The following is an 8,960-nucleotide window of genomic DNA, read 5'->3' on the forward strand; positions in this document are numbered from 1 at the left end:
TAATCCTACAATAACCCACCCAGCATTCCATTTCTCCTACATGAAAGAGGATGGCTTCCAATGGAATCCCCTTCACCAGAGCAGCGGCAGGTGGCATATCACTGCCAGTGGGATTCCGATTCCACCCCACAGAAGAAGAGCTGATCGGCCATTACTTGCAGTTGAAGCTCCGGGGAATGGATTCCCTCGTCAGCGACGTCATCCGTGAAATCAACATGTGCAACCACGAGCCCTGGGACTTGCCTGGTAATTATTTGCAAAACCCCAGGTGTTAAATTTTCATTATTTTTCTTAGTTCAATGAGTCTGATAATCTGTATAATCTGTATTTGCCATTTGGTAATTGGGTTTAATCCATATGTAACTTATTACCAAACCCAGTTCTTAAAAAGTTCAATCTTTTTATTTTTTTTTTGGTGACAACTTTAGTAATGTGTAACTTATTCTAAAGTTTGAGTCTCTGTTTAGGCAATTGGGTTTGATCCAAACGTAACTTATTACCAATCCCAGTTCTTAAAGTTACTATTTTTTTTTTCTTTAGTGACAATTTTACGAAGGTCAGAGATTTTAGCACGTAACACTCTTCTGTGAGTTTGAAAAATTGTAAAATGTTCATTTTTTAAAGTGCAAATAGCTGTAGATGGAGTGCGACAATCACTACCTTTTTACTGATACTTTTTAGTTTGCATTTGAATGAGTCTAAAAATATGTGTTGGTTTGATCCAAATGTTGTGTTTTTATGCAGAGATGTCACTGATAAAGTCGGATGATGAGGAATGGTACTTCTACAACCGACCAATTTACAAAAAAAACAGCAGAAACGACACCGAAAGGGCGACGAGTGAAGGCTTCTGGAAGATCACTGGCCCGGTGAAAGAAGTCAGGGCTCGAGACAACAAAACTATCGGTAAAAAGAGGATTCTGACATTCTACCGAGGTCGCGGTCGTAATGCCCAAATTACCCCCTGGGTCATGCATGAGTTTTACATCCCTCAAATCAGTCCTAATGCTAATCAGGTCGTCGTTCTCTTTCTGTTTTCGGGTTTTTGTTAATAATGTTATGGATATATGATGTACAATTTGCAGCATTGTATGAGGCAAGTTCTAAACCGGAGGCTTGAAGGGTTTTGGTTGTGAAACTCAAGTCTATTTGGTTTGGTTCGAAGGGGTTTTGGTTTTGAAATCATTGAATGGATCAAAATCGAAACCCCTTCAAGCCAATTGGCTTGTTCTGTAAATGTGCAAAGTTTAGTGACTTTTGGTTGGAACCTTGTTTAATTTTCTGTTGGTGATACTTCATTACATAATTGGTTTTCCAACTTATTTGCAGAGGGATTTCGTTCTCTGTCACGTGAAGAAGAAATCAGGTAAGAATACGGACGTTGCAACCTGTGATGAAGGTGAATCTAGTAAGCACAACAGTGCACCTGACTTTGAAAATCAACCACAACCACCACATAATATGGGTGTTGAAGAGGTGAGAATGTCAAGCACGAATGGTGATTAAAACTTCTTCATATATATATATATATATACACACTCCGAGCAAAAGAAACAGATCCAAAACGTTTGCTTGTTTGTTGTTCATTATGCAGGAACATAATCAGCCACCACAAAATCTGGACATTTTTCAGTGGCATATGGGCAGTATGCTTGCAAATGCGCATGATAATAATGATTACCATGGAATGCAATCTGCACTTGCAGCTAATGAACGGGATGAAAATTCAGACGGGGAGTTCGCAAATACACTTATTGTTGACCCGTATCAGGATTCCAGTCAAGAAATGACTCACACTAACATCCTTAATGCCACTGAAGAAATGATTCGGCGGTCCAAAGCTGTCATTGGTAAGAAGAGGACCTTGACGTTCTACCGGCGTTGTGAGCCTAAACCGAAAAAAAACCAACCGGGTCATGCACGAGCACTATCTCATAGATAGTGAAGCCAATCCTAAACTGCCTCAGGTCGCTCTCTTTTCCAGTTGCAGAGTTTGCTATTTTGTTCTTTGTTAATTATCTTTGGATTATGCGACATCAAACTTGTGTCGGATTGATGTTTCCGTGTTTAACATACATGAAGTAATAGTTTTGAAGTGTGGCAATTGGATTGGATCTATAGCTCATAATATTGTTGTCCAACTTATGCAGAAGGATTTCGTTATCTGTTGCATGAATAAAAAATCCGATGAGGAGGTTACCTCAATCGGTGAAGTTGAACTTGGCAGCTGTAGTGTGTCTAATATTGAAGATCATGCTGCAGCTGTTGTGACTCCAGGGGTGAGAATGAGAATCATCTTACCTTTTAACATTTATCTCATGGATCATGAGAAATTTATCGAAACTTAATGCATCACTCTTTGATTCTCTTCAGTTACAGGATAACGGTTCCTCTACACTCCTATCATCAGGATACATAGAGCTGGAAGATGTTCTGCAAGCCAATGGCACTAATGATGATTGTAATGTAATACAATCACCATTTGGAGATAATAATTGTTCTTATACCAATAAGAATAATATTACAACCTGTGATGAAGGTGAACCTCATAGTTTCACCGTATCTGATTTCGAAAATGAAACTCCACATGATATGGGTCAGGAGGTGAGAATAAAAATGCTTATTTGAATATTTCTAATATGAACTTTATTAACACAAAAGTGTATCAAAATTTAACCTGCTTGTTTGTGATTTTTAATCCAGTTATGTGCTCAGTCACAAAAAGACATGGATTCACTCCGGTTACATGTGGCACAAGAGTCACCAACATATGTTATATCCAAGAATAATGTTTCTAACAATGATGACGATGAACAATTTATGAACACCGTTTCTAATTCTGAAAATCAAGCCACGAATAAAAGGATTTCAGAGGTGAGAATGAGCCTCTTTAAACATTTTGTTATATGAACTTCTTATGGATATATTCTAACTTAGCTCGTTGTTCATGATTCTTAATCTAGGTATGTCCTCCACCAGAAGAAGATCTAGAAATTTTCTTTTATCCACCTCAACTAGAGGACTACACACTGTAGCCGCCAATGAAAACAACAGTGGGAGATGTTTTGCATGACAATAACTATATTGCATGCAGTGAGTTTCAATCCTGAATCTGAAGCTAATGACTTTTTTTCCACGAAGTTCTTGAATAAGGTTATAGTTAACTATGGTTATTAGTCCTATGAAGAAGTAACATAAACTTATTTTGAATGATTACAAGCTACCGAAGTGCATTAAGGAGTGGTACGAACACCGAAGTAGTGCCATGGATGTGTAAAATGCCTTTATGCATTAGCTTAAGGAGACTAGTAAAGAGGCCTTTTGAATTAGGCATGGAAGAGGTAGCTGGAAGCAACTGAAAGTGTTCTTTCAAGTTCCCTGAAATATCTCCCTGAAGTCGTTAATCAAGTCCCCCATGGAATAATGTTTCGACCAAGCCATAATGCTAGCCTTATTGGCAATGCTTTTGTTTGTTCTGCAGCTGTTGCCGCGTGGCTGCTGTAGTATCTATCAGTTTGCATATTAGTGTTACTTGAGATGTATTTTTGTTATATTTGGAATGATTATCAAAATATATGGTTGTAGTTTAAGGTCTTGAACCTTTTTGTAATTATCCTTTTGTATTGTTTATCAGAACCTCTTGACTTTGAATGGTGTTTTGCATATTCTTTTCTCTTTCTATATATGCAATGTCAATTGTTACATGTTGTCTATGTTACACCCAACTAAGGAGAAAAGATATCCAAAGGATACACGGCTGCAATTAGGCTGCGACAAGGATACTTAGAGTACGATGCCAATCGTACTCTGTGGGTGAGTCTCCTGCCTCGTCTTTCTTAGTTAATGTTCCATGTCAAAGAATCTCATTTATAATACTCTGAAGAAAATCTTTAAAATATACATCCTTTTGAAGGTGCTAGCTATCCTAACTGGGAAATCCTTTTGAAGGCCTCCTTCACAAACAATGGAAATTTAATAAATTATAGGCTTTCTCTGGTTGTATTCTTTTGTGTAGGATGGTAGTTCTTATATTTGTATTTTTTTTATTATTCTCGATGCAGTGACTGGAATGGAAGTAAACGAGGCCATGTGTACAAATTCCTTAGATCACAGGGTTTTGAATCAACATATGACACTGCTCATCAATATACCGATGCGGATGCTCACAAGGTTGGTGTTTTCTGGATTTAAATTCAGAAATCGGTGATTTACTGGCTGCCACAGGGCCCATCTATACAATGTTCATCATCTGTTTTAACGGAATATTTGTATTTTATATCCGAAAGTGGGTTAGCCACCGCAATCATAGGGGAAACATCTGCGGTGTTGACTTCATTTGGCTTTGTAATCCCAATAAGTCACGAAAACCACTAAAGACTAGTTGGTGCGAAGCGGTTTTTGGAATATTACGGGCAAGCAATTCAGTTTCCATATTCTATATTATTGTCATTAATACTCATCCGTTCACATTTTCTCTACGTACTATCTAATTCCTTGCCACAGAGGGCAAGAATCGTAGTTCATCAGATTTATTGTGCACAGAAAGCTTTGTTCAAAACTTTTGAAAAGATGCTTCGATCCTTTATATTATAGGGCATGCAAGCTCTAGACAGTTTCTACATGCAATCCTAGTAACTTCCTTTTTCCTTTTGGGTTTTCAGCGCCAGCTTCAAAAAGCTTCGATGGCTGAAAATGATGCATTTGCCTTTCTGAAGGGTGATAGTCATGGTGATTTTATTACGTCCTCAGCTTTCTGTGAAGCACTACAACAGGTTGGTTCTATTAGCTATTAAGCTGTATAAAGTTCAAATGGAAAGATCAGACTTGCTCATATAGGTATTTTGCAGGTTAATTTAATTGGTCATCCTACGGGACTAGGTTTCCAGGAGACAAGGGATCTCTGGATCCAGGCAGATGCTGATGCAAAAGGTATTCTTGATTACGAAGAATTTAAGGTACATTACATCCATAATAATTTCGTTTATTTTCCTTTTGAAATTACATTAGCATTGCCGTCATGTAATAGTCCTTCCAAAGTACCTACAAGATTAAAATCGCGAGTCTAAAACCCTTGGCATTGCAGAATAGAATTTGGAGTTCGACAGCGTCAGAGGATAAAGAAAGTCTCAACGGTAGTGGAGAGGAGTCCAAACGAGGCACGCAGGACGCCCTCGGATTCAACGTGAAGAATGCAGTTCTATACCCCCGTGAGGCGGAGAAGGGAATATGGCCCGAAGATTATACTCTCTGATCACGCTCCACTCTCGGTTGTACTTTCACCAGAAAGGATGTGGTGTTGTAAGTCATAAACCTCACTTAACAACGCACGAGGAAAGGATATGCAGAATCTGTAGGAAATGTGTATAGCCAACAGAGGAAAGGTCCCTTCTGTGGTAGGAGTGTTTGAGAAAAAGAAAGAAAAGAGCAATATAAGGTTGGAGAGTTTTTTCTGGTTGAAATTCTTCATTCTTTTAAAGGAAACTAATGAAAATGACTTAAAAACTTTGAGTTTTAATGATAAAGATAAAATAAAGGGTAAAGTGAATAGTACCATGATTGATTTTTTAGTATAAAAATATAGTTTTTTTTTAAAGTGCACAGTACCATGAAATTTTCGTTAAATCTCCCTTCTTTTAACTGTTTCTCACTAGCCTTGACCAAATTAATTTTTATCTTTTGGGGAAGGAGGGAGGAGGATCATGTGTATGGGTCTCCAGCAGCTGTAATGTGGAATTCTTTTTACTACACATGCTAAATTAGTAATTTGGGATGTTTTCTGCACATCCGTTTGTATCTCGTCCTTTTGTTTTTTGTGAACAAACCAGACGAGAATCAAGGACCAAAATTAATGGGCGTGCAAAAAGTCAAAACGGGTTTGCAGAAATAAATTTCTCATGAAATCTAGGTACTGAATTGACAAGCAAGACATAGCAAATCTTAGCTGCCATGAGATACTATAGACAAAGCCCTCATAATAACTCATACGCTCGTACCAATGTGTAGCTTTATGCATTGCTCATACACAAAGCTATTTGCATGATTTCTAGGTGTGTTGAGCATAACGCTCGTTTAAGAGTAATTGAAAATCACTTTATCTGAGCGTTAAGCCTGACAACATGTATGTCTCTTTATATATTTCTTTTCCCATCTGTGGCCAGAGCATGGTTCAAAGTTGATGTTTGGACATACCTTTCCTAAAGCTTCGTGCTAGAAAATTGTCAAGCCTGCCAACTGGCTTGATAGGTCAGAATGTGCTTTAAGTTATGCGCTCCTCTCTTCTTGTCAGTAGATAAGGCTAGGAGCGGTTATTGAAGGTAGTCGTCTTTCATTCTCGTGGTTGTATCATCTAAATTTTTTGAGCTGGCTTTAGGGCAGGTTTGATATTGTTGTACTTTGAAAAAAAATTTCTTCTGTTGTGCTGTGAAAATAAGTTTATTTTTGTTGCTCCACGTTTTCAGCTTTTTTTTTTTACCTAAAATTATGAAAATAAGTTGTTTTTAAGTGTTTACCAAACACCTTTTTTAGCTGAACTTTTTTTATACCTACTTTTTATAAAATCAACTCAGTACCAAACTAGTACTTAAGGCCCTATGTCTTGATTTTCTCATCCTTTGGTGGGCTTATCCAAATCTTATATGTTAAGCTCAAAACAACTTATATATTATTTTAATGAGTTTGAAAAATCTATACGTTAACAATGGTCTGCTCATTTAGAGATTTTATTGACAAAATTTTAATCATGTGATTTATCAATCAATATTTACCTAGTTGTAAGTTGTAGTAGTGGGAATGAGAGATGAAGTCACAAAGTAATCATGAGCTACAGCCCCACAGCTACAAGGTCTATGCTTTTATAGATTCGTTCTGCCACTTAATGGAACATTGTTCGAACAAGTACTTGATCAAGGTGAGACTGAATTAATCAGAATCTCTACCCAAGAAGTGGAAACATTTGCTCCAAGTTCAAACATGTACTTGATCAACAAGGAAACCTTTACTACAAGGGACAAGTGATGAGAGGAAACGGTGGACCCACACAATCACATCAAAGGGTAGCCTCGTCACTCGTGATTATTTTCATTAAGGAGTGATTTATTTTATGTCTTTAGATGAGACAAAATTCATTTTAAGTATTTCTCTAATAATATAATAACATGTGATATTCTGTTACGTATTTTGCATAGGCCTAACATTTGTGTTGTATTTTTCGTTATCATGTCGTTTTTCGACACACTCAATATCCTAACGGGTCGTGTCGTGTAACACCCGTTAAGGTAAACGGGTAATATGATCCGACCCGATATCGACCCGTTAATATTATCAGGTAATATGATCCGACTCGCTACCAATTAAAGGAAATATGTTATAAATCCATAAATAATATTATCAGGTAGTATTTTGCATAGGCCTAACATGTCAATCATAACATCATGCAGTCAATAAACAATGGTCTAAAAGTTTAGTTTCCTTCGCATTTTCCCTCACAAAATTTGTGATATCGTGATCTTATTCGATTTGACATTGAGATGTCTTAGAGTAGAGCAGTCCTTTCCAAAGTTTCTAAGTGATGATAGATGGATCAAAGATGAAATCACCCAACCTGGCAATGCCAATTGCAAATGGAATCTGGAAACGTGAGAAAATTGAAAGGGCTATTCCACAGCCAAAGTACGTGGTTTTATACTTTCACATGTGTTGCTCTTAAACTTCTTGTCTCAATTGCAGCTTTAAAAATAGAGTACGTTGCCAATTTGGTCATCAATTATTATCCGAGTGAAAATTAAGTCTTTTTAAATTCATTAAAAATTGCAAATTTCATCCCTGCTATAAGATTCAAGACTATTTTATTCAAATTCTATCAATTTAAGTCACGTGACTAGCATATGATATACTTTAGGAGATAATACCGTTATGTATCAAGAATGAGTATTTTGGCTCGTTTTTGCATGTTTAGAAGAGTCGATAAATGTAAAGGTTTTGACCCTTTTTGAGTGAACTATTTGTTTTAGTGAAGCTTAGAGTTAATAATTTGGTTAGGGGACTAGGAGTATACACATGAATGCAGTTTTGTAGATTTGAAAACCATGGATGATCAACTTGAGCTTAATCTTCCTTAGTACTCTCTTCAAACTTTGAATATTATGCGATCTCTTTCTCCTTTAGAATATAAGATGATGATCATGGTTGACTTGAACAAATTAAAATAAAATAAAATATCAAAGTTAAGAGTGCAAAATGTGAAAATGAAGCATAAATATCACTCTATTAGAAAAGCCTAGTATTGTTACGAGTTAACTTTAACACATCATTGTTTTGTTTTTTTTTTTTTTTTTTGGGAAAATGGGAATACAATACCCAGGCTAAGAAGCCAAACATACAAAGAAAGCCTACCGCAAGGCAAGCAAACAACACAGCAGAGGGAGATAAAAGGAAGACATCATAGCCACTCTACTCCGTCACTCCCTCCACTGTCCATAACCATCAAGGAGGACAGTGTTGAGAATCAATGTCAAGCCCAAAACCATAAGTAATCCACAACCCAATCTAAAGTCCAAGTCCATATCTAGTTTGATGATGTAATTGCTTACAATTGCAAAGTTAGGTAAGGTTGTGTGGAAAACAACATAATTAGGTGCAATTAATGTGTTTTGTATGGTAGTTGGAAATCTTAGTTTAATTAAGTGTGTGGTGTAGCTTTCATTTGGTTTGCTATAAATACCCAAGTCCCCAAGCATTGTAAATCATCCAAGGAAAAACAAAGCCTAGAGCTAAATAAGAAAAACTTTGCTAATTAGTTTGTTTTGTGAGCTTTCTTTAAGAGTGTGCTCTATTTTCTTCTTCTTGGGATCATTAGAGTTATCTTGGATACTCTTCTTATTCAACAATTGGTATCAGAGCCAAGTCGGTCAGGGATCGTTCTTGGTAGAACATTGGTTGTAAAGTCTCTTGAAATTCCGAGT

At 36.8% G+C, this 8,960-nt stretch overlaps 3 protein-coding genes across 3 annotated transcripts in view; all 3 read left to right on the forward strand.

The window, feature by feature from the left end:
- LOC103964791 (NAC domain-containing protein 4) overlaps nt 1-8,960 on the forward strand; it is a 24,343-nt gene continuing 15,383 nt past the window's right edge. The window contains exons 1-2 of the mRNA XM_048565782.1: nt 1-246; nt 745-1,016. Coding sequence (XP_048421739.1) covers nt 51-246; nt 745-1,016 — 468 coding nt within the window. The 5' untranslated portion in view covers nt 1-50. The remainder of the gene's footprint in view (nt 247-744; nt 1,017-8,960) is intronic.
- Nucleotides 2,311-3,557, forward strand: LOC103964804. Its single transcript, XM_048565789.1, has 3 exons — nt 2,311-2,604; nt 2,704-2,874; nt 2,964-3,557. Exons 1-3 carry the CDS (start codon nt 2,326-2,328, stop codon nt 3,033-3,035), a joined length of 522 nt encoding a protein of 173 aa, XP_048421746.1. The 5' UTR covers nt 2,311-2,325; the 3' UTR covers nt 3,036-3,557.
- LOC103964803 (uncharacterized calcium-binding protein At1g02270-like) lies at nt 3,661-5,511 on the forward strand. Its single transcript, XM_048565788.1, has 6 exons — nt 3,661-3,813; nt 4,062-4,170; nt 4,287-4,412; nt 4,662-4,772; nt 4,848-4,955; nt 5,084-5,511. The coding sequence occupies exons 1-6, from the start codon at nt 3,794-3,796 to the stop codon at nt 5,249-5,251; spliced, it is 642 nt and encodes a 213-aa protein (XP_048421745.1). The 5' UTR covers nt 3,661-3,793; the 3' UTR covers nt 5,252-5,511.

The sequence above is a fragment of a genome, unplaced genomic scaffold (assembly GCF_019419815.1).
Source record: "Pyrus x bretschneideri cultivar Hongxiangsu unplaced genomic scaffold, Pyrus_bretschneideri_v1 Contig4, whole genome shotgun sequence".
Classification (NCBI taxonomy): domain Eukaryota; kingdom Viridiplantae; phylum Streptophyta; class Magnoliopsida; order Rosales; family Rosaceae; genus Pyrus; species Pyrus x bretschneideri.

What these genes read in the sequence shown, in the direction of transcription:
- LOC103964803 (XM_048565788.1), top strand. Translation starts at nt 3,794, where the DNA reads ATGCCAATCGTACTCTGTGG. An exon ending in CGGTTTTTGGAATATTACGG is followed by an intron (nt 4,413 to 4,661) that starts GCAAGCAATTCA and finishes TTGGGTTTTCAG; the next exon opens with CGCCAGCTTCAAAAAGCTTC. An exon ending in TCTGTGAAGCACTACAACAG is followed by an intron (nt 4,773 to 4,847) that starts GTTGGTTCTATT and finishes GGTATTTTGCAG; the next exon opens with GTTAATTTAATTGGTCATCC.
- LOC103964804 (XM_048565789.1), top strand. Translation starts at nt 2,326, where the DNA reads ATGAGAAATTTATCGAAACTTAATGCATCACTCTTTGATTCTCTTCAG. An exon ending in CACATGATATGGGTCAGGAG is followed by an intron (nt 2,605 to 2,703) that starts GTGAGAATAAAA and finishes TTTTTAATCCAG; the next exon opens with TTATGTGCTCAGTCACAAAA. An exon ending in CGAATAAAAGGATTTCAGAG is followed by an intron (nt 2,875 to 2,963) that starts GTGAGAATGAGC and finishes TTCTTAATCTAG; the next exon opens with GTATGTCCTCCACCAGAAGA.